Source organism: Danio aesculapii, chromosome 11 (genome assembly GCF_903798145.1).
Source record: "Danio aesculapii chromosome 11, fDanAes4.1, whole genome shotgun sequence".
NCBI lineage: Eukaryota > Metazoa > Chordata > Actinopteri > Cypriniformes > Danionidae > Danio > Danio aesculapii.
In genome coordinates, this window is record NC_079445.1 from 28,334,876 (window position 1) to 28,359,742 (window position 24,867).

A 24,867-nucleotide genomic window follows, 5' to 3' on the forward strand; every position below is an offset into this window, starting at 1 on the left:
ATAGCGGTAGTAAAGTAAAGGGTTATTTATATAGCACCTTTTTACAGACATTAAGTCACAAAGTGCTTTAAAAGAAAACCAAAAAACAGGTAAAAGAACACATATCAATAAAAGAAAACATATTAAAACAAGTTAAAAATCCAAGTGTAGTAACACCAGTGTAAAACTATCTCGCAATACTGTTAATTAAAAGCTTGACCAAAAAGATCTTTAAATCTTTAAATACTCTTTAAAAGTCTTTAAATACTTTTTAAAAGGTTCAACTGATCCCAGAGTTCTCAGTGCTAGAGGGAGAGAGTTACAGAGCTTTGGGGCCACAGCACAGAAGGCACGGTCACCTTTAGGCCTAAAGATGAGTTCTGGGAATGGCTAAAAGGTCTTTGCCAGAGAACCTCAAAGACCGGTTACATGTGTGACTACATGAAAAATCTTGAATATAGAGAGGTGCCTGACCATGCAGAACTCTATATGTAATTACCAGAATCTTAAAATTGACTCTAAAACTAATAGGAAGCCAATGAAGTGCTGTAAGAACAGGAGTAATGTGCAACCTCCCACTAGTGTTGGTTAAAAGCCTCACAGCTGCATTCTGCACAACTTGAAATCGATCCATAGATGATTTGTTCAGACAAGTCAACAGAACATTACAATAATCCAACCGTGAAGCGATAAAGGCACGGACAAGCATCTCCATCTCTTCCTATGAAACAATATTTCATATTTTTGTGATGTTGCTCAGATGTAAAAAAGCATGTACGAACAAGACTTGACATGGCTATTAAAACACAAAACTCTATCAAAGATGAACAATCACAACACACTAGTCTCTGGCCAATCAGAGCAGAGTGGATTCTCATAGGGGAGGGATTTAGAGAGACCATATCCTTAAACAAACCATTTCAGACACTGATGAAAAAGCTGACGCTGCTATGTATATTATAAAAAAAATTAAAGGATTTTTACTTTTTTTTTTACTTTTAGCACTTGTTTGAATATTTATAAGATTTCCAAAACAAACTATGTAAATGTAATGATCAAAGCTAAATCAGGAACTCAACCATTGATGAAATTTCAAGTCTCAATTGAAGTTGGAATACATTTTTGTTGGAGACGGAAGCTTTAACCCCAGGAACTGCTTTGTTTTTTACGCTTATTAGTTGTTGACAACAGGACTAAGCACATCAGTTCCATTGATGAATGAGTACATCATTTACCATCACCATTTGTCTTTTATTCTCGGAGAACCAAGAAGTGAAAGACCACTTGAAAAACAGGGTATTTTTATTTGCTGAAAGGCACAGAAAAAGGACAATATCAGCATCACAGACTAACCCAATCAGTATCATTTGCCCTGCGTCACCGTCATGTGTACGATCAGCCTCAAACTCACTAAACTGGTTTTTGCCACTACTCAAAAGGAGATCATAAAGTACTTCACAAACTGGACACACAGGAACAAATCTACTCCATATCCATATGGTTATAAGTATGAGATACTATATGAGGTTTTGAGATACTCAATTGTATGCAACCTTGCTTGTTGATGTATATAAACGATTGCTTAGGTTAAGTCATACCTGTCAACATTGGGATGTGAAAATAAGGGATATGCCCACCATAATAAGGGATTTCCCTCCCCCCACCCTTTAAAAAATCCCCAAATTACTAAATGCTCATTTGGAGCTGTTTCATTGTGAATAAACAGTTAAATGGTCAGTAATATGTTTTGTTATTATTATTTACAAAAGAAAAAACAAATAGTATACATTAGCAGCAAATACATTAGCAAACAGTTCAGCTTATTAAAATTAATAGCTATTATAATGAAATAAAATCAAGCTATCAAATCTCATTCATGTTCACTATATAACTTGCACATTTTGACTAAAGAGCAACGAATGAATCTCTTATTTATTTAGATTCTTTTTTTGTTTGATTACATTAAATAACAGAGGTGTCACATTAAATTTGCACACATCTAACGTTATAATGAAAGCCTTCGATTGCTTTCCTAACTTGTTATGCTCATTTACGACGAAATTAGTTGTGTTTGAAAAAAACCCTACCAAGATCGACATCCTTAGATATTATTAGTATTATTATTATTATTAATTATGTTTATATGACTGTTCAAACACGCACCGAAAACCCATCGCTCCGCTTCAAATCGCGTATACAGAATCCGTTTGGGAAACAGCGTCTATTTATCACTATGGCGCTGACAGTCATGCACAGCTGACAGTCATGCACCGCTATTTGACTGTTTTGAGGATTGCACATGAAGGGGAGACGGCACCTGTAATGAAAAGGAAAGGAAATCCCGCCATTTTTATATTTATTTCAAAGTGTTTTCGAGCCTAAACAAAGCGAAAGCACAGAACAGACTCACATTTAAGAGCAAGGGGCGGCCCCTGGTGGTTCAGCGGTATGGGTTGCATATAGGGAGGGTTGGCTCTTTAATGTTTATTTGCCACCCTTCAGAGTAATACAGGAAAATACCTTTACAGGATGATAGCGGGATAAAACTGTAGAATGCGGGAGAATCCATGGAAAAACGGGAGGGTTGCCTCTCTATTGCTATACCACTAACTGTACTCTCTCTCAAAAAAAAAACATTACTATTTGTCTGCTTCTTAGACTTTACACACCTGAAACTTGTCTATAGCACTTATTCACTGCTGCTCTTATAGTTGTGTAAATTGCTTCCTTGTCCTCATTTGTAAGTCGCTTTGGATAAAAGCATCTGCTAAATGACTAAATGTAAATGTAAGTACAACATTATATAGTGATATTTGTTTTTTTTATTTAGCACAGTGACTATTTTAATCTGAAATAGGTTTGTAAAGTAAATTTTCCAAAGAAAAAATCCTAACACAATCGTAACTGTGGACTTGGACTTTGCAAATATCCTTTACACATTTATCCTTTATCTTTTGAGGGTGATTACCCAGTCAGTGGCCACATCCGATAGTGTCATCCAATCGCAGAGCATGGAGCTTAAATTTTTTTTTCATAAATACCTCCCTGCCCTGAAAGTATAAAAACATTCTCTCTAAATCAAAAAACAGTCATTGTGTAAGTTGCTGTATAAAGTCATTGCTTAAGTTGCCATAGAGAAGTTCATTGTGTAAGTTGTACAGAGTCTTTATACCTCTGAAAGTCTGCAAAAAGAAAAATGAAGTCAAGAACTTCCATCTTCAGAAGCTTCAGTAACTTTAAAAGATCATTCTGTTCCTGTTCATTATGTTCCAGAATGTTCAAGACGCTAAGCTCCAGAGACTCTTAGTTTTTCTGCATGCTTCAGAAAGGATCTTTATGGTGCTAAAAGAGTTTGAATTCACAGGACTTCATGTTCAAAGCCTCAGATTCTCACTTTCAAGGATTCAGTTTTCCTTGTGTGTTCCAGAACGGACATTCATGGTGTTACAAGAGATAGGATCCACATTTCTTTGAGTTCAAGACTGGTAAAGGAATCTAGTGGAAGACGCCTGCATTAATCTGTCACCAAGCAAAAGCATAAACATACCACTTTAACAAACATCTTACCAGAGACCTTGGCATAGTGTATGCAGTATATATGATGGTGTAATTTGCATTACATTTCTGTAAGTAGTATCATTTAATAACACAAACTCAAAGTTATTTGTTAAAATAAAAAATAAAGAAATTATTAAAGTGATTAGACAAGTTCATCTTAACATAACTTAGATAACTTATCATAATCACATTCATTATGTAATAATGTGCACTTTATTTATGGTCTAATAATTAATAGATGTGTTGGTTACCCTTGTCTTCTTTATTTAAAAAATAGCTTCATTTATTACGATTTTGCCTTCCTTGTGTTGATAATACAGTAAGAGGCTCTACAAGTTAAAAAGTCTCACAAATCCCTCAGATTGTCCAGACGATAAGCTATTTCAAATTAATCTAATTTTAAAGGCGCACACACACTAGGTACAGTTGTCTTGAACCATGCCGAAGTGTGATTGTCCTCCCTCCCCTCTCCCCTGACGGCTCGCACTCATACTGCATTTTGCCTTCCAAGCCAGATCATGCTTAAGTCATCGATGATGCGACTGTTCAGTTTAACAGAAGAGACACGCTCTCGCTCAGCACAGTGGAGATTGCTTTAGGTATATCGTTTTAGTCAACTTTTGACGCTCATGAATGTTCATGAAAGTTATCGTGCTACATGTATTAGGAGGTTTGCTGAAGGTGCAGCGAGTGATTTGCGTCTTTAATAAACTATGACAGTTCACATTCATTGAAAAGTAAGACTGACTAATAAATCCACATGAAACAGTCCCTTAAATGTGACAATTTCAGGCTCAGGGGTGATTTTCACTCACACTACAAGAGTACCGCCCAAAGCCCAACCAGCACACCTTTTACAATTGAGCCAGGGCTGGCCAGCTAAACCATGCCAGGGCCTGATTCAGAGCACTCACACTTGCCAAACGAACCTGTTAACGCATCCAGACACAGTTCCGATAGCATAGTGTGAGCACAGCCTAAATTTAATGCCAGAATGCAATTCTGTGACTGGTGCCCTGTTTTATACGAAGGAACTAATCATCTGACTCAACAGTCCCGTGAAGTGCTTTGAAATGTGCATTTTTTATTCAATATTTGGCATAATTTCAACTAAAAAAAGAAGAGAGAGTGGGACATAGAGTAGCTCCTCCCCTACAGCCAATAGCATTTTTGTTTTTACCACTACTCTGCCAGTGATAGTGCTTGAGAACAAGCGTGTCAAATGAAAAGCAAAGGAGAAGAAGAGGGCAGAACATGTCAGATCATATAGAGCATTTGATTGATCAGAGGATTTGATGAGACATTGAAGCATGAGGTGATGTCAGAAAACCGTTGATCCATTTAGGTGGAAGTGACAAACTGAAAGCTTTAGATGTTTGTATCAGTTTTATATTTTCTAAACGTGAATCTTGTCACTGTTTTGGAGCACACTAGCTAGTAGATATCCTTAAAACTAACAGACTGAAAATAAAATAAAAAACATGGAATAATACCAATATTAATGTGAATATTTGAGATCAAATTATAAATGCGGCTTGGTGGCACGTGAGAAAACCTAAATATCACTACAGAATAGGGCTGGGCGATATTGCTAAAATGCAATCTCGATAATTATTTTCCATATTGAATGATAACGATATATATTTTGATATTTCTTTTCAGATTTAAAAGAGTACACCTACAATTACTGAAGCCACAAAAATTAAAGGGTCCATTAAATGGCATACCATTATTTTTGGCTGATAAATTTTTGGTGGCTGAAAATTCGCTACATCTCTATTACCAACACACTTTTAGATTCCCATTTTTGCACAATTCTGCTGTGTGATTGGCTCTTAGATCAATATAGAGTAAAAAAGTCCAGAGCTTATCATTGTTATTGGCATTAATTTTAATGCGATTCAATATAATATCGTTGATTGGCCCAGCCCTACTACAGAATTCTACAATGGGAATCTAACAGGGGCTCTTACAATGGTTCATGTGTTTCCCCCCCAGACATATAACACCAATGCTCAGGTACCAGACAGCGCAGGCACTGCCACAGCGTTCCTCTGTGGTGTCAAAGCCAACGAGGGCACGGTGGGAGTGAGCGCAGCAGCTGTGAGATCCCAATGCAACACCACTCAGGGGAACGAGGTCACCTCCATTCTTAAATGGGCCAAAGACGCAGGTGAGATGCCTTGTCCAATCCTCTCACACAGCTGCTATAATGCCTTTCTGCCCGACTTCTACGGCAATTAGAATATAGATGAGATATTTGTTTCCAGGCTCATTTTCTTTGCTAGAAACCCATTAATGTATTTTTGCATGAGAGAAACAAAGGTGACACCGGCATAAAAACCAGGTTGAGCTGATAAAGGATTGCAGAAAACACATCCTTATCTGAAGAAAAGGAGTAAATGAGAAGAGCGACAGTTTGACTGATGAGCGCAACACGCAGACGGCGTCCTCATATTTTATTCTCACGTTGAAAATAAAAACAAATGAAGCGTTTTATAAGATGGAAGTCCTCCGCTGAAGGTAGAGGTGAATGAATGTAGCCGAGCGGAATTTGCACGACATGACCTGAATAAACATTTGAAATTCTAGCTGAGAGGTTTAAAAGGTCTAATCAGTGTCAAACTGATAACCTGAACTGATCTGAGCAGGCTTTTTGATGCATTAAAATGTGTACCGTATCACTTTGCGTGACCTTAGCTGCATCGCAAAAACTGATGTATGCTTTAGTTAGTCCAACAACTGCATAGACAGTATTTGTTTACTGGATAAATAAAGGAAAAAGTACATCATGTAGATAGTGTGGTTAACACAGACATGTCCCTACAGAAATAATTAACAGTTGCAACTGCTGTATTTTCCCCCAGGCAAATCAGTAGGAATCGTCACAACAACGCGAGTGAACCATGCCACCCCGAGTGCCGCTTATGCCCACTGTGTGGATCGAGACTGGTATTCTGATGCAGACATGCCCAATGAAGCACTGCAGAGCGGATGCAAAGACATCGCCAGACAACTCTTTGAAAACATCCCTGATATTAATGTAAGATTCTTATTGAATCTTTATCTTTTTGGTTTAATTTAGAATTGAGTATGACCATTCTTATTTCTGGTAATCTAATATTTGCTTCCCTGCTTTTATAGGAAGAAAATGGAAATTAAATGCCTTTGTTTTGGAATTATAGACCATTTTGAGGGATGTAAACAATAACATTGGTCCTAACGTATGTCCTGTTTTACATTTTCAATTTCTATAGCTTCCGAGAATACAAAAATGTACACATGTTGAAAAATAATCTCATGATGGCCGTTTTAACATTAAAATATGATTGAATTGCCTCTTGTTACAGTTATGAATTAACATGACAACAAGCAGGAAATGTTTATGGGCCAATGATATTACCTCATTGAAATGGTCTATAGTTAAATAGTTTATTCAAAAATAAATGTTATATGATTATGATGTTGAGGATTATTAATACATATTTTAATTGTATGAATAATTTATGATTTGATCAAATGAAATGATAAAAAGTAATTCAATTTATTAATGATATAATATTGGCATCATGGTGGCGCAGTGATAAGGTAGCACGATTGCCTCACAGCAAGAAGGTTGCTGGTTTAAGCCCCTGCTGGGTCAGTTGGCATTTGTAGTTTGCATGCTTTCCCTGTGTTTGCGTGGGTTTCCTCCAGGTGTTCCGGTTTCGCCCACAGTCCAAAGACATGCGGTACAGGTGAATTAAATAAACTAAATTGGCCGTAGTGTATGTGTGTAAATGCAAGTATGTATGTGTGTTTCCCAGTGTTGGGTTGCGGGCGGAAGGGCATCCGCTGCATAAAACCGAAAAATGTGTCAATGATTGAATTAATTTATGAAATAATAATAATAATAATAATAATAATAATATTCATTATTATTATTATTATTATATGTATAGTTTGATAATAATACTATTATACAATAAGCATTAACAATAATAAATATCAATACATGCTTGTTAGTGTTAATTGACTATTATTATTTTAATAATAATCCCTGTTAAATAAATTCTATAATACTGTGATGGTTATTTTAAGCTATTTTACATAACAACTACAAATAAATGTACTGTAATAATAAAATAATTATACCAAGTCATTACTAACATGTTTTATTATTTTTATTGAACGATATTATGATGATGTTTAATGAGGTTTAAAAGTATAGTTCACCCTAAAATTAAAACGTATATACTATTTAATTAATCTCAAGTGCTTCCAAACCTTTATGAGTTTCTTTCTTCTAGGGCTGCACAATATATTGTTTCAGCATCGACATTGCAATGTGTGAGTTCACAATAGTCACAGAGATCTGCAATGTAGTTGGGATTATAGTTGACCAGATATTACAGTTAACAACAAAGTGGAGTATATTCAAATTTTAACCTTCAAGTGAAAGTTTATTAATTGCATGTGTTTTTAAGGCATGACTGCAAGAATGTGAAGCAAACTTGAGCCATTTGGGAACAATAAACTAAACGTTTGTAGCGTACAGATTAATTGAACATTATTTAATTATTTACTCAATTAAAATTATAGTGTTATTATTATTATTATTATTAAAAAGTGATCATTTAATTTCTGCTTCTACATTCTATTTTGACTTCGCAGAAAATGATCAATTATAGTTTATTTGCATCATTTGTCTGTTGTATTTATCTATGCTTGTCATTTTTTAAAAATTATATTTTATGCTGATACGCTCCCCTACACAATCATCCAAATCGATCTAAAATTATGAATTCTTTCAAGCTATTCAAGTCATTTGATGAAAGTACATTTATATCACAATATATATCGCATTGAATGAAAATATTGCAATGTTAGCTTTTTCCAGTATCGTGTAGCCCTACTTTCTTCTGTTGAACACAAAAGAAGATATTTTGAAGAAAGCTGAAAACCTGTAACCATTGACTTCCATAGTTGGAGAAACAAATACTATGCAAGTCAATGGTCACAGGTTTCCAGCATTCTTCAGAATATCTTCTTTTGTGTTCAACAGAGTAATGACGTTGAGCAAATGATGACAGAATGTTCAGTTTTGGATGAGCATTCACTAACATTTTACTTTATTGAACATCATCCTAACTGTTAACTGGTTAAAATGAGCTTTTCTTTTGGAGCACACTGTGACGGCTGTCTCTCTTTTTTATTATTGTGATGGGCAGGTGATAATGGGGGGTGGACGGAAAAACATGTACCCCAAAAACACCCCAGACGTGGAATATCCAGGAGACAAGAAACAGAACGGTACACGCAAAGATGGCAGGAACCTTGTGGGGGAGTGGATTGACAGAGTGAAAGAGAAGGTGAAAGATGAAACGAGGGAAACGCAGAGCACTTCATTCCATCTTTTCATTTACAATGTCATGTTCAATTCAGTTCAGGAAAGGAAAAAAAAAACGCTTCCACGCTTTGCCTCTGCTGACAAATCTCTTTTTCATTTTCTGTCTGTGCTGGCCTGGCTCGGGCAGTGCATTTGTGCTCTTTTGATGATGCCCTGTTTATTGACTTCTCTGAATCTCATCCGATGCTCTTGAGACCCATAAAGCAGGCTTTACAGCTGTGCACTTAATAACACATCAAGACAAGCTGTACTTGTTGTTGTGAAAGCGCATTACAGATATTCCCTAGTGTTCTCCTAGTGACTTAGGAAGGGAATATTATTATAAATTACTGGCTCTTGATCTGCACGTTTCCACCCACAGCACCGATACAGCAGTTCCACATTTCTGCTCACTCACTGTACCAGCTGGAGATTTACAATGTTTACATCAGCTAAAGATAATACCAATGTTCTGCTGTTGGATGGTGCAACAAACACAAGAGTCTACATAGATGACATCTAAGCCACTGCACATTGTGGTTCATTTTTAAAGAATATGTGCTGATTAATATCCGAAAAGTGTATTATAGTTACAATACACTACCTGACAATAGTCTTTTCATTGATTCCAGTTGTAAGGGAAAGAAATAATAACTTGACTTCTAGTTGATCATTTGGAAAAGTGGCAGAAGGTCGATTTTTCCGATGAATCACCTGTTGAACTGCATCCCAATCATCACAAATACTGCAGAAGACCTATTGGAACCTGCATGGATCTATAATTCTTATAGATATCAGTCAAGTTTGGTGAAGAAAAAATCATGGTTTGGGGATATATTCAGTATGGGGTGTGCGAGAGATCTGCAGAGTGGATGGCAACATCAACAGCCTGAGGTATCAAGACATTTGTGCTGCCCATTACATTACAAACCACAGGAGAGGGCAAATTCTTCAGTAGGATAGCGCTCCTTCTCATACTTCAGCCTCCACATCAAAGTTCCTGAAAGCAAAGAAGGTCAAGCTGCTCCAGGATTGGTCAGTCCAGTCACCAGACATGAACATGATTGAGCATGTCTGGGGTAAGATCAAGGAGGAGGCATTGAAGATGAATTCAAAGATTCTTGATGAACTCTTGCAAGAGCATTTTCTGTTAAGTGACTAGACTTTTGTCTAAGTAAAGTTAGACATTACTGTGCTAATTAAATAACTAAAGGCATGATCATATTTTATTTTGGTAAAATAAGTGTAATCTAGAGGCCTTTGTCCTTCATATTAGCCACTTCTGATACCAAATGATCAACTAGAAGTCAAGTTATTATTTGTTGTTCCTAAACCTTGGATAGGCGACAAGACTTAGTGTAATATAGTGTAAGTTAGTGTAAAATATTTTACGCTAGACTGCTTCACTATCAATGCTGTTTTTGATGTTTTTATTTTAAATTTGGTATTGTCACTTCATATTTTGTGAATGTTTTCAAATTTTCTTTCTGAATGTGCTTGTTAACATGCTGTATAAATAATGCGACTAAAGTTAGCATTTTCTCTGACTGTATTCACAGAGTACAGAGTTACATTTTTAGATTTATCTTGAAAATCCTCATCACCAGAGCAATTCATAAATGCACATCCAGGCATGGGCCAGTATAAGTTTTTGATGGTATGATAACCTTGGATAAAAATATCATGGTTTCACGGTTTGACGGTATTGTGAGTACTGCTCTAAAATTTATTCGTTTTAAATGTCTGGGTAAAAAAATTAACTTTTTTCCCCTTTGAACACAATATATTTTATTTTGAGAATCATTTAAGATATTTTGGAACAGTAAACACGTCGGGCTACATAATTAAAATCATTCATTGACTTCTGCTCTCTTCATTAGTTTCAAAAACACAGATTTCTTTACAACTTAAAACAGCATCTTTGGATATTTTTTTCTGCTGGAGATACTGTTGTCCTAAAAAAAAAAAATAATAAAAAAGTAAATAAAAAAATCTTACACATACCTTAGGAACAGTATTACAGAAATGTTTAGCGGTTTTAAAACCTTGACTTTTCCAAACCTTGAAAACAGTTATCGTCCCATGCCTATGCACATCTATTATGTATTGTGAACAATGGTGTGTTCAAGTTATGTCTGAAAAATCATAGAACAAGTTTAAAGTATAGATGGCACCACAAAGACAGTATTACGAATGGGAACCTTGACCTTTTTTAATCCCAGAGTTCCCGAGTTGAGTGTGTGCCAATAAGAAACATTGCGGAATTGATGGATGCAATGTTTGCCATGCTAGTCAGGATTTTTATTTACAAAAAATGTTTTAAATCTGACAGGATTGTGTTATAATATAACAATTAATAAATTTTATGTGTTTATTGTGTTTATTTAGATCCCCATTAGACACTACTACTGTACTGTAGACTAACAAAATCATCATCAAACCAATACCAAAAAAGACATTCAAATAAAACAACAGAACAAATACCAAACCTAAAAAAGGATAAATTTACACTAAACCATATCAATAGACACCAATACCACAACCAAACAAAGGCAAATTTACATTAAACCACAATTATAAAACAATACAAAAAACCTAATTTTAAATTGGGCTGCATGGTGGCTCAGTGGTTAGCACTGTCAGTCACAGCAAGAAGGTCGCTGGCTCAAGTCTAACTTGGACCAGTTGACATTTCTGTGTGGAGTTTTCATGTTCTCCCAATGCTGACGTGGGTTTCCTCGGGGTGCTCCGGTTTCTATAGGTGCTATAGGTGAATTGGATGAACTAAAATGGCCGTATTGTATGTGTGGATGAGTGTGTAAAGGATTTTTCCCAGTGTTGGGTTGTGGCTGGAAGGGCATCCGCTGCATAAAACATATGCTGGAATAGTTGACGGTTCATTCCGCTGTGGCGACCTCTAAAGCCAAAGGAAAATAAATGAATGAATAATTTGAAATGTTTAAAACAGTATCAATTAACTAAATATTGTGCCATTAAGTGTTTCTTTAATAATTTTTCAAACCTTATTTTACTTATTAAAAGAAAAGTAATGTCTTTTAATCATTTATATGACTAGCTTTAAAGTAACTTCATAGATTATTTGGAAAAAAAGAAAATTCCTTAAAACACAAAACACACCCTATGCATATTATTTTCTCTGCATTTTCTATTAGCAAAGGTAACAAACCCTCTTGAATTTTCTTGTAATGTATCAAAAGACAGTACACCGTCCCCTTCTACTGAAGAAAATAACGGCATCTGAGATTAAAAAGCATCTGAGATTGTAACTACGACTTGTCAACTCGTATGTTCAACGAAATGGAGTGTTAAAGCTCCGCCTTTTTTCTGGAAAGCAGCAGCTCATTTGCATTTAAAGGGACACACAAAAAAAGCTGTGTTTTTGCTCACACCCAAATTGGGGCAAATTTGACAAGCTATAATACATGATATGAGGTGCTATTGGAGATGTAAGTTCTCTGAATCATTGTTTCTGTAATTTACATCTAATGAAAAGGAGTTTAAACTGTTTAAGTATACAATGTCATGGCATTTTCTATAACTTCTCTCTCGTTTGACTCTTAACCTTTGTGTTATTCAGAGAGGTTACTACGTTTGGAACAAAAAGGATCTCCTTTCCCTCAATCCTAATAACGTGGATTATCTGTTGGGTAAGTTTTGTGAACACTGTTTAAGTGAGCTTGTTTGAGGTGTTGTTGTGTTTAATTGTTGTTTGTGTGCTGCAGGTTTGTTCGAGCCAGGAGACCTGAACTATGAGCTGGAGAGAAATGCAGAAAATGACCCTTCGCTCACTGAGATGGTGGATGTGGCCATTAAGATCCTCAAAAAAAATGAGCGTGGATTCTACTTGCTGGTGGAAGGTAATAATATAGTGTACATCACTGTTCATTAAGGCACAGACGTGCACCGGGAGGTCAATTCAGCATCTAGTTAAGCTAGTATTAAGTGGTATTTTTCAGTGCTGGTGAAACTGCTTTGAATGGCAGTATTTTATATTTAGTATCAAAATTATTGGGGTTTTGTTTTTTAAATAAACAAACAAATAAATAAATATGTAAGTATATATGTATACATGTGTAGTGTACATTTATAATTTTGTTAATGTTAGTTGATTTATGCACTAACATGAATAAACAATGAACAACACATTTGTTACATTATCTTTGTTAATGTTAGTTCATTGTTAGTTTGTTAACTAATGTTCACTAGCACAACTTCGATTAGTAAATGTAGTAAACAATAAGCAATAAATGCTGCTCAAGTATTAATTATTGTAAATACATTAAATATGATTATTTTATTAAAGTAATTTAATAGTATTCATATTATTATTACAACATAATTTAATCCAATTAGAAAATAGAAAATAGAAAGTTTTTAATATGTTTATTGTTACCTCATTCATTCATTCATTCATTCATTCATTCATTCATTCATTCATTCATTCATTTTCTCTTCAGCTTAGTCCCTAGTCCCCTAAGTTCCTTTATTTTCAGTTTAGTCCCTTTAATAATAAGGGGTCGCCACTGTGGAATGAACCGGCAACTTATCCAGCATATGTTTTATGCCCTTCCAGCTGCAACCCATCACTTGGAAACACCCATACACACTCATTCACACACATACACTATGGCCAATTTAGCTTATCCAATTCACCTATAGCGCATGTCTTTGGACTTGTGGGGGAAACCGGAGCACCCAGAGGAAGCCCATTCGAACATGCGGAGAACATGCAAACTCCACACAGAAATGCCAACTGAATCAGCTGAGGGCTCCACCAGCGACCTTCTTGCTGTGAGGAGATTTTGCTACCCACTGCGACACCGTGACGGCCTAATATGTTAATTATTAATATTGATATTAATAAAATAATGATAATAGAATAGATGGTGATTTTAAAAAAGGTGTATAAATATTAATTTCACAAAACTTTTGGATGATGAGGATTGAGTTTAAAAATTCACTTCAAGCATTGATTAAAAATAATTGTATGATAATCTCAGTTTGCTCGTAGCAACACAATGTGACAAGAATAGCACTTTAAAACACTAATTAATTCCATTAAAATGCATGAATTAATGAATTTAAAAAGAGCAGTGCAACATCTCAGCAACTGTCACATTACATGAAAACATTCTGTTTAATTATATAACGGATAATCAAATGATTATATAATGGGTAATCAAATAATGTTTTAATAAAGTTTACCTGATTAAGTAAATGTAAGTGAATTAATTTGATATAAAAGTTGCACTACAGGATCTCAGCTTTAATCACATTACATTAAACAATCAAAATTGCTATTTAATTTTATATTATTGTATATTAATGGGAATCAAATCAAAGTACAAATTACAGGGGGTTTAACCCCCCTAATTAACACTTGATGCACCCCCCTGAAAGACAACAAAACAAGATGTAAGCAGGGGTCAGCCATTTAAACAATGTTTAATTGTTTAAAATAGTTTGCCCTGATCTGTATCTTAAAGGGGACCTATTATGTTCCTTCTTACAAGATAAAGTAAGTCTCTGATGTCCCTAGAGTGTGGATGTGAAGTTTCAGCTCAAAATACCACACAGTTTTTTTTAATAACTCTTTGAAACTGCCCCTTTTAGGCTTTCCATTTTGGTGTCTGTCGCTTTAAATTTAAATGAGATTGTGCTCTTTTCAAAAGGGGGCGGGGCTACAAACACTAATTATATATTATATATATATATATATATATATATATATATATATATATATATATATATATATAGAGAGAGAGAGAGAGAGAGAGAGAGAGAGAGAGAGAGAGAGAGAGAGAAAGAGAGAGAGAGAGAGAGAGAGAGAGAGAGAGAGAGAGAGAGAGAGAGAGAGAGAGAGAGAGAGAGAGAGAGAGAGCACCAATAGACACCCTAAATGTTCACAAAACACTTGTAAAAATATGCGTTTGTATCTACACATTGCCTAAACCAGGGGTGCCCAAACGCTGTCCTGTAGGGCTGGTGCCCCACATATTGTAGTTCTAACCCCAGTTAGACACACTTGAACCAGCTTATCAAGCTCTTTCTAGGTATACTACAAATTTCCACCAGATATGTTGAAGGAAGCTGGAGCAAAACTATGCAGCTAGACACCCAGTTTGGACACCCCTGGCCTGAACGGAAAGTAAAATTATATGCATTGTTTGCATTTAATAGACACCAGCAGTTTAAAAGAAAAATAATAAGTGCAATCTTTCATGATAATCCATTTACTAGTCCATTTACATATACTTGTGTCCATTTGTTTTATATCAAAAATGGGTCATCTTTGACAATCACATATCTGCTGAAATAGCCAATCGGAGGTTACTGTAGGTCAATATACACTCAATATCAACAATGGAAAGATATCACAAAGATGTTTTTAGAGCTAAAGTATATCTACATGACAGGTGGACGCATTGACCACGGACACCATGAGGGAAAAGCCAAGCAGGCCTTACATGAAGCTGTGGAAATGGACCGGGCCATTACTAGAGCTGGTCTCCTGACTAGCGATTATGACACGCTAACCGTGGTCACAGCCGATCACTCTCACGTCTTCAGTTTTGGAGGCTACACACCACGAGGAAACTCCATCTTTGGTAAATGATGAGCTCTTTAATTACAGAGTAGGCTGTAAATTTGGCCCATGTATTGACCTTTAAGTGTACTTTCTACAGGCTTGGCCCCTACGTTGAGTGACGTCGACCAGAAGCCTTTCACAGCTATTCTTTATGGAAATGGCCCAGGGTTTAAGTTGGTCAACGGTGCCAGAGAAAACGTCTCAACGGTGGACTACGGTAAGTAATTACAGGCTTTCTGGGGATCTACTTTTGGGAGGATTGGAATGCTGCTTTGGGTTTAATTGTTCCTGTTTGGTTGTTTTTTCCCTCTTTTAATGGCATGTCACGTAACCGCTAAGACATATAATGGAAAAAAAAAAGCCTACTGTATACTCTGTAGGGAGTACAGTACTTTAAGGGTGGGTGCTCAGATCTGATGGCACGCTTGATGGATTGGAATGCTTACAATCCATTTTGAGGATATAAGATGAGTAGGACTGCATGATCTCATTGCGATTTCTCTAATCAAAATTGTGATTTACTATCATTTCATAAAAAGAGCTACAAGTTTGATGTCGTGGTTTTAACAGAGCCAAAAAAAAGACTACACACATGCTAGACTATGCTTCTGTTTATTTAAAAGCTCTTAAACATTGTTGCCATTTATTTAAATCAAGATGTCAGTTGTCATGACAAATTAAAAAAATAACTACATTAATTCATTGATTTTCCCGTAGCTTAGCCCCTTTATTTGTTTAGGGGTCGCCACAGTGGAATGAACCGCCAACCTATCCAGCATATGTTTTATACAGCGGATGTCCTTCTAGCTGCCACCTCATCCATACACACTCATTCAAACGTACAGTATGGCCAATTTAGTTTATTTAATATACTTTTAAGACTCTAAACACACTGTAAACAATTTTACATCAGTAAAACACAGACGATAACCTACAATATGGTTAAAACAACAACGTTTTTGCCATTTAAAGTGCAAAGAACAGAAATAATTCTGAAGCCAAAAGGTCAACAAAAAACCCTTCACATTTAGATTGTTACATTTTCTCATTGTTAAAGATAATGTGCTTACGAATAGTCAATGTTAACTGTCGAAAAACTATGTTTATTACCATATTTGATAGCACATCGAAACAATCACAGTTTTTGCGATTTGAACATCACACCCTTTCAAATCACGATTCTGGTTTAGAAGCAATTCATAAGCTCAGTTGGCAAACCATACTAGGGCTGCACAATTATATCGTGTCAGTATTGATATTGCTATATTACATTGTCACATCTGCAGGATCTGCAATGTTGAGTCTGGATTATATTTGACAGGGATAACAATTCAGAACACATGAGAATTGTCATTGTAAAGTTGAATCATAATGGAGTGAACGTTTATTTTCTGCATGTGTTTTAAGGGCTGTATAGTGTGTGAGCATTTCAGGAGAGTTCAAAGCATTCATTTAATTGGATTATTTTTTACAATGACAGCTTGATTATTCAATTTCTGTACCTGAATACTTTTAGACTCCCCAGAAAACCACAATGCATGGTTTATATCTTTTTTCCCCTTTGTTCTATTGTATTTAATTATGCTTGTAATTTATTTATATACAGGGTATTTTATTCAAACCCCCTGGCATTTAGGACATGCCACTTGTTTGTTTGTTTGTTTATATATATATATATATATATATATATATATATATATATATATATATATATATATATATATATATATATATATATATATATATATATATATATATATATATATATATATATATTTTTTTTTTTTTTTTTTTCCTCAATGATACCTCTTGTATATTGTCTAATTATCTTTTGTGAAATGCTGGTATCATTTCTGGTAAAAAATAAATAAAAATTGCTGGTTGAATAAAAGTAACTTAAAGTCAGAATTTGCTGGTGGTATGAATCATTTCATGCTTGACTATACATAAATTATGCCCCTACAAAATTATCCCAGTAAATCAAATTCAATAAAATAGAGCTATTCACAATCTGGGGAAATTGTATTCATATCACAATATATATACAGTTAAGGTCAAATTTATTTGCCCTCCTGTATTTTTTTTTCTTTTTTTAAAATATTTCCTAAATGATGTTTAACTCAGCAAGGAATTTTTCACAGTATTTCTTATAATATTTTTTCTTATGGAGAAAGTCTTATTTGTTTTATTTCGACTAGAATAAAAGCAGTTTTTAATTATTTTAAAACAAATTTAAGCTTAATATCATTAGCATCTTAATATTTTTTCAATTGTTTACAAAATAAACCACTGTTATACTGTTATGATCACCAGCGATCTAGCAGCTGCAGATCACTGGTAAACACACAGTTCAATAAAGAACTACAAATTCGCCGTTATATGGACCACAAATCTTGTCATGCAGCGCTTACTCACATTCACACCTGAAGCTCATTCATTCATTACCCGGACTATAAACAGAGCACTCTCCCATACATCAGTGCTGAGTCTTGTTATACTGTATTGTGAACATTACAACGTGCTTGCCTTGCCTTGTTTTTGACCCTCGCCTTGTTTTGTTTGTTTATGTTGCCTGCCTGTACCGACCATTCCCCTGATATTTGACTATGACTCTGGATTTCCTGTGTACATCTGTTTGCCCCTGTGTTGACCATTGCTTGCCTGACCATCTCTGTTTAACAAACCTGCGTTTGGATCCGCACATTTTTTGTCAGCGTCCCGTTCACATTACATTACATTAATCTAATTAAGCCTTTAAATTGCACTTTAAGCTGTTTTAAAAAATCTTTTAAAATATTATTTACGGTCATCATGGCAAAGATAAAAGAAGACATTAGAAATATTAGAAATTAGTTATTAAAACTACTATGTTTAGAAAAGTCTTAAAAAAATCTTCTCTCCTTTAAACAGAAACTGGGGAAAAAATTATACAGGGTGGCTAATAATTCAGGAGGGCTAATAATTCTGACTTAAACTGTATATATTATACAAAAACAAAAATATCCCAATGTTAGATTTTTCCAATGTCTTCCAGCCTTAACCCATGAGGTCATTTAGAGTCAAATCAATCTTTTTCTGAAATATTTTATGTATTAAATCTGATTCAATAACTCATGCTTGGCTAAGCTAAAGTTAAAAGTGCCAGCGCCGGACCTGGATTAAAAAATGGTCAAACTCAACATGTGAACTCAAAAGCAGTTGTAGAACTATTTCCAAAAAAAGAAAGGTTGATTACTCCTTTAAGTCTTCATTGAATGGAATGGCTGGCCAGCTGTTCTCTGATTCAGTGTCAGCTCTGAATGTCAAACTCAGCAGCCGGTGAATGATGACATAGAGCATCTCTCTCTCGGTTTCACCACTCATCTTTCTTCCTCTCCCTCTAAATGTTTGACAAGTCATAGAATTATGGCTATTGTTCTGGTCGGCATCTCTGTTTCATTCTCTTCTTCATTGCTTTTCTTCCCCTCTTTATTTCATTATTATCCTGCAGCAAAGGTTTGTCTGCTTCAGTAGCTGTTTTTTTTTTACTGATAAAGCACATCAGTTCATATGGAAATGTCAAATGTACAACATAAATAACAACTGTAAAAATGTTAAACAGAGGAAGCACACTACTTTATTTCCCTATTTATTATTTTTTAGTTAAATAATTACAGAATTTAATGTAAGTATTAACTGGGTCAGTTGGCATTTCTGTGTGAAGTTTGCATGTTCTCCCCGTGTTCGCGTGGGTTTCCTCCGGGTGCTCCGGTTCCCCCCACAGTCCAAACACATACGCTATAGGTGAATTGGGTACGCTAAATTGTCCGTAGTGTATGAGTGTGAATGCAAGAGTATATGGATGTTTCCCAGTGTTGGGTTGTGGCTGGAAGGGCATCCGCTGCATAAAACATATGCTGGATAAGTTGGCGGTTCATTCCGCTGTGGCAACCCCAGATTAATAAAGGGACTAAGCCGAAAAGAAAATGAATGAATGAATGAATGTAAGTATTAAGTATATAAGTATATGTTCTGGCTGGATACTGTTGTTTTAAATTGTTCATTTATTATTTAACAGCATTACCTATTATTTAACAGTAATTTTAATAAATCTACAATAAACTATTTATTTCATCCTTTTAATAATAATTCAGAAATCTTTCACGCTTTCACACATGGTGTTATTTTTAAGTTAATAGTCATATTAATATTCAATTAGTGCTTATTAAATAATAATACAGCTTTGTAATTACTCATTTATATGTGTTAATTTTTTAGAAGTAGCTTAAAAGATCATGTTTTTAATATTAATTTGTTCATATTTAGATTAATATTTAATTAAAGCAGTGTTGTCTTAAATATAAATTTTAGATTAATTGTGATTTAGTTTCAAAATAACATTATAATTACTTGTTTATTTCTCCTATTTAACTTTTGACTACAAACCGTCAAATATAATATTGAACTAAAATTGTTCAATATTAACTTATTAATTGTCATTTAATTTTCATATAAAATTAAGTATTTATTTATTACTCTTAATTATTGAGTAACACTTTCAGACTACATACTACTGCTCCAAATTTTATTTGGTAATATTAATAATGTAGTGTTTTCTATTTTAAATTAATCTGAATTAAACTCAAATCTAACACTATAATTGTATATTTACTTCTCATAATTATTAATAAATGCTTTCAGGCTACATCCTTTTGTTGGTCAGACTTTATTCTGATGGTCCGTTTGTTGAATTTAAGTTACATTGCATCTACATTCCAACTAATTCTCATTAGATAATAAGTAGACTGTTGGGGTTAGGGTTAGTGTAAGTTGGCATGTACTTGCAAAGTTTCTTAAAGTCAGTTAAATGTCTGTTAAAGGAGCAGTATCAGCAGATATTAAGCACACAGTCTACTAATACTCAAATGGACCATCAAAATGAAGTGTTACCCTATTGTTTGTTTCATGTATTAACATTTATATTAAATATGAATTATATTTCTATATGTATAATACAACATTTTAATGATTCATTTATTCATTTCCATAAGAAACAAATGCATTGAGGATACTATCATTTGGATTTTACATTAATCTTTAAGCTTAGTAGGTTTATTAAATAATGGGATATTAATGGTAATCAAATTTTAATATAACATTATAATTATCACTTATTTCTCTAAATCCAGAAATATTAATTTAAATGATTAATATTATTATTATTTCACCAATGTAGTTTGTGTTATTTAATAAAAATCTTTATTAAAAAAAATTATCTCATCCAACTGATAAATAAATGCCATTTTGATATCCTAACATCTGGTCCATCTTCTGCCACCAGAGCAAAACAACTATCAGGCTCAGTCTGCGGTTCCTCTGCGCATGGAGACTCATGGAGGCGAAGACGTGGCCATCTTCTCTAAAGGCCCCATGGCTCATCTTCTTCACGGTGTTCAGGAGCAGCACTACATCCCTCACGTAATGGCCTACGCTGCCTGTATCGGCCAAAACAAAGACCACTGCCGGACAAACTCGGGCTCTTCTTCATCCTTCAGTCACATCTCTCCAGCGCTGCTCTTTCTTCTCTTAGTCAAATGGCTGCTCTGCTGACCCTTCTTCTCTTATTAAGATGTCTTCAGATCAAGAACTTTCCTTACTCTTTCTTTTAAGCAGAGATGATGTTGTTTTTGACAATACATGGTTTTAGTTTTTAAGCATTTATCAGCATCGGGACCAATGTGTGGGTGTTTTGGAGAACCTGAAGAGGCCAGTTTGAGATTCTGCTGCAATGATGTGAAGACAATGTCAAATGCGCTTTGTTTTTTAAAACACAAGTAAGAATGATTCAGTTAGAGTGATTCAGTGCATGAATGTGATGTTGGTGTTTAAAGGGTTAGTTCAGTCTAAAATGAAAATGTACGTATTATTTACCCAGCCTCAAGTGGTTCCAAACTTTGTTTCTTTCTTTTGTTGAACAAAATTGAAGATATTTTGACGAAAGCTTAAAAATGGTAATTATTAGCTGTTTCCATTTACTTATTTGTTGTGCGATTATTTCTTTAAAAAATGCTTAATGGAAATGTCAAGATGCGCATACATAAAAAAAAAAAACAATTGTGTGCGCAACTGAGTAGAAAAACTTTTTATCCCATAAGAAAAAATGTACATAAACTATGATTGAAACACATTTATTGAATAAATTTCATTATGCGTTTCAAAAAGTCATGTTATTTTTGTTTTAACAGTTATTTGATGACAATTGTTGTGATAGAAAGCCATTAATGGACAAACCAATAGACCAACAGATTCTGAAATGTGGTTTTGGCCATTCCAAAATCTCTCAGCCAAAGTTCAACATCAAAGTAGTTGAGTATTATTACCCCAAGAACCATGTGTTCTCTGCGTTTTGTCTTCGTCTTCTAAGGCGCAAGTCATATATTATAATATATAAGAAAAAAGGCCCATGATGGCTTCTTCTACCCCAGCAAAGTCCATTTTTCATTTTGAAGTTTGGTGCCATTTTATCAGGAAGTGAAGATTTTGGTTTTTTTGACTCATTGGAGGGAAACGGTGCTTTATTCGCAAATGTTTTATGCGTTATCCTTGTTAAATTTAAACTGTGCAGCACGGTGGCTCAGTGGTTAGCACTGTCGCCTCACAGCAAGAAGGTCGCTGGTTCGAGTCCTAGCTGGTCCAGTTTGTCCAACAGTACAAAGACATGCGCTATCAAGGTGAATTGAATGAACTAAATTGACCATAGTGAGTGTGTATGGGTGTTTCCCAGTACTGGGTTGCGGCTGGAAGGGCATACGCTGCGACCCCTGATAAATAAGGAACTAAGCTGAGGGAAAATGAATTAACGAAAGAATTTAAACAAATAATTTTAGTTAGCATATTTGGATGCAAACAGAGCTATTGAGATACATTTACAAAATACAAAGGCTACGTTTACATAACAACAAAAACTAAACTTGTTTCTTGCGTTTAGAAAAAGTTTTACATCTACATGAAAACGGTTTCAAAACAACCAGCATTTCTCAAAACGCTGTATTGCAGATATGCCAGGCCAGTATTTGGCACCTTGTTAGTAAACAGTGTCTGTAGTAAAAAGCCAATGTGCTGTCGGCGGATCGGCGCACGTGATGTGTGTATATGATCAATCTCTGCTTTTGGTTGTAATGTTGAGTAATCCTAAGTTTATGGCCACAAATACTATGGAAGTCAATGGTTACAAGTTTTCAACTTTTAAAAAAAATAGAATCTTTTGTATTAAACAGATGAAAGAAACTCAAACAGGTTTGCTGACAAGCAAAGGCTGAGTAAATGATGATAGAACTTCCAGTTTTGGGTGAACTATGCCTTTAAGAAAGAAAAACATTCAGATTAATAAATGCAAAATGTAGTCAGACGAAAACATGGCTTATGATGGAAATAAATGATGTTTTATGAAGTAATTTACAAATTGCAGGATCCAAACAAAGTGTTGTAAATAACAAGCTGAAAAGGCACAAATTTTAGATGTGAAATTTTGAAAACGTTTAAGCAAAGATACATTGAATTCATTAAAATTACTGTAAAAACATTTATGAAGTTACAATTTAAACCGTGATGAGTTATACTAACCCAGTATTGGGTCAAATACATTGGGCAAAATATTGAATTTAATGAATTTTTTAATTAACTGTTGGGTTTGTCCATATTTACCCCAAGATGGACAAACCCAACCTTTGGCTTTAAAAGTGTCATTTAAATTGAATTGAAAAAAACAACCCAAAGTTGGGTTATGACAAACCATCATTGTTTTAGAGTGTAATATTTCTACTGTATTTTTGATCAAATAAACAAGATTTCTCTGAAAAATAAGTTCATAAAATAGAACAGATCTGATTTTGCTTCTTTTGTGATCTTTGAGAAAATAATTACAACAAATAAATGCTTTTTAGATGTTTCAGAAGGTTTTATAGTGTGAATCTAACTGATATTTGTCCAAAAAATTTAAGAAAGAAGGAATTAAATGTCCACTACAACTAAACCAAACCAAACCACAGTCCGTGATTATTAGAGGATCATTTTATAATACACTACCACACCTAATACAAAAAAATACTCATCAAAAAAGTATCATCTTTTTCACACAGCATTTCTATTTTGTCTTACATTTGAAGTCAAATACAATCTACCTCTCTTCATATGGGCAAAACACCCCTCATAAAGACCAGTTCAAAACAACCATCAGCAACTACTCTTACTCTTTTAAAGGGACACTCCACTTTTTTTAATAGACTCATTTTACAAGTCACTTAGAGTTAAGCATTTGAGTTTTACCGTTTTATAATCCATTCAGCTGATTTCTGTGTCTGGTGACGCACTTTTAGCTTAGCTTAGCATAAATTATTGAATCGGATTAGACCATTAGCATCTTGCTCAAAAAATAATGAAAAGATCACAGACACCACTGTTACCTAGCTGGAAACTATTTTAAAGGCAGTTTTTTACATTTTCCATTGGTCTTAGTACATGATATAACTACAAAATAAACTCGTTAATCTGATTCAATGATTTATGCTAAGCTAAGCTAAAAGTGCAGATTGGCTGAATGGATTTTAAAAAATAGTAAAACACAACAGTTTAACTCTAGGGCAGTTGTAAAATGAGCCTATTTACAAAAAAAGTTAATGTTTCCCTTAATTGTTGATTTTTTGGCGGAATTCTTTGTATGCAAAACAAACTGCATTACCGTCTGAATTGTAAACATGCTTGATGCTGAAAGTAGAAGCAAATGTGGTTTATGTTTTTGTTATGTTTATCCATCATGTTTCCACGTAATTGTTTTGAGTGCAGAATCTGAACGCTAACTGTCCATTTGTTATTTGTGTCTAGCAGTCTGTGAGTCTCTCTATGAATGTCAGCAGTTCATGAATGATAACAAAAATATAGATTTGAAGTAAATGGCCGAGCATTTATTTTGATTGGATATTCAGTTAGAGTCCAATTCAAACATGCTGTTACTGCAAAACTCATTAAATATACAAAAAACTCTGGAGATGCAGAAATTACACAATAAAGAAAATATGTGTGGGAAGATGTGGTGTCATTCTGTTTCAGGCGGTTTTGTTCAGTGTTGTGGTTTAGCGAAAGAGATTAGACACTGTATAAAGGGCCTTAGTGAGCAATATGAGAAAAGAAAATGACTAATAATGACATTTAGATGCTTATGAAGCTTAACGTTTCGAATGGTTGCTGTTGTCAGGATTGAGGGATGGATATTTTATGGCACATTATGAGCATAGCGCGTAGGTGCATTTCCATAAAAATCACAATTGTGACAAATGTCTGGTCAAATAAGTCAGGAGCTTCAGCTTGCAATAGTCTA

The 24,867-nt window shown here is 34.6% G+C and overlaps 2 protein-coding genes across 2 annotated transcripts in view; one reads left to right on the forward strand and one right to left on the reverse strand.

Moving 5' to 3' along the window:
• Positions 1–24,576, forward strand: part of alpl (alkaline phosphatase, biomineralization associated) — a 43,650-nt gene extending 19,074 nt beyond the window's left edge. The window contains exons 5-12 of the mRNA XM_056467733.1: positions 5,536–5,710; positions 6,405–6,580; positions 8,748–8,888; positions 12,504–12,573; positions 12,649–12,783; positions 15,343–15,534; positions 15,613–15,732; positions 20,836–24,576. Of these exons, the coding sequence (XP_056323708.1) occupies positions 5,536–5,710; positions 6,405–6,580; positions 8,748–8,888; positions 12,504–12,573; positions 12,649–12,783; positions 15,343–15,534; positions 15,613–15,732; positions 20,836–21,104 (1,278 nt within the window). The 3' untranslated portion in view covers positions 21,105–24,576. The remainder of the gene's footprint in view (positions 1–5,535; positions 5,711–6,404; positions 6,581–8,747; positions 8,889–12,503; positions 12,574–12,648; positions 12,784–15,342; positions 15,535–15,612; positions 15,733–20,835) is intronic.
• LOC130236970 (guanylin) overlaps positions 1–24,867 on the reverse strand; it is an 89,665-nt gene that overhangs the window by 18,273 nt on the left and 46,525 nt on the right. The window lies entirely within an intron of this gene.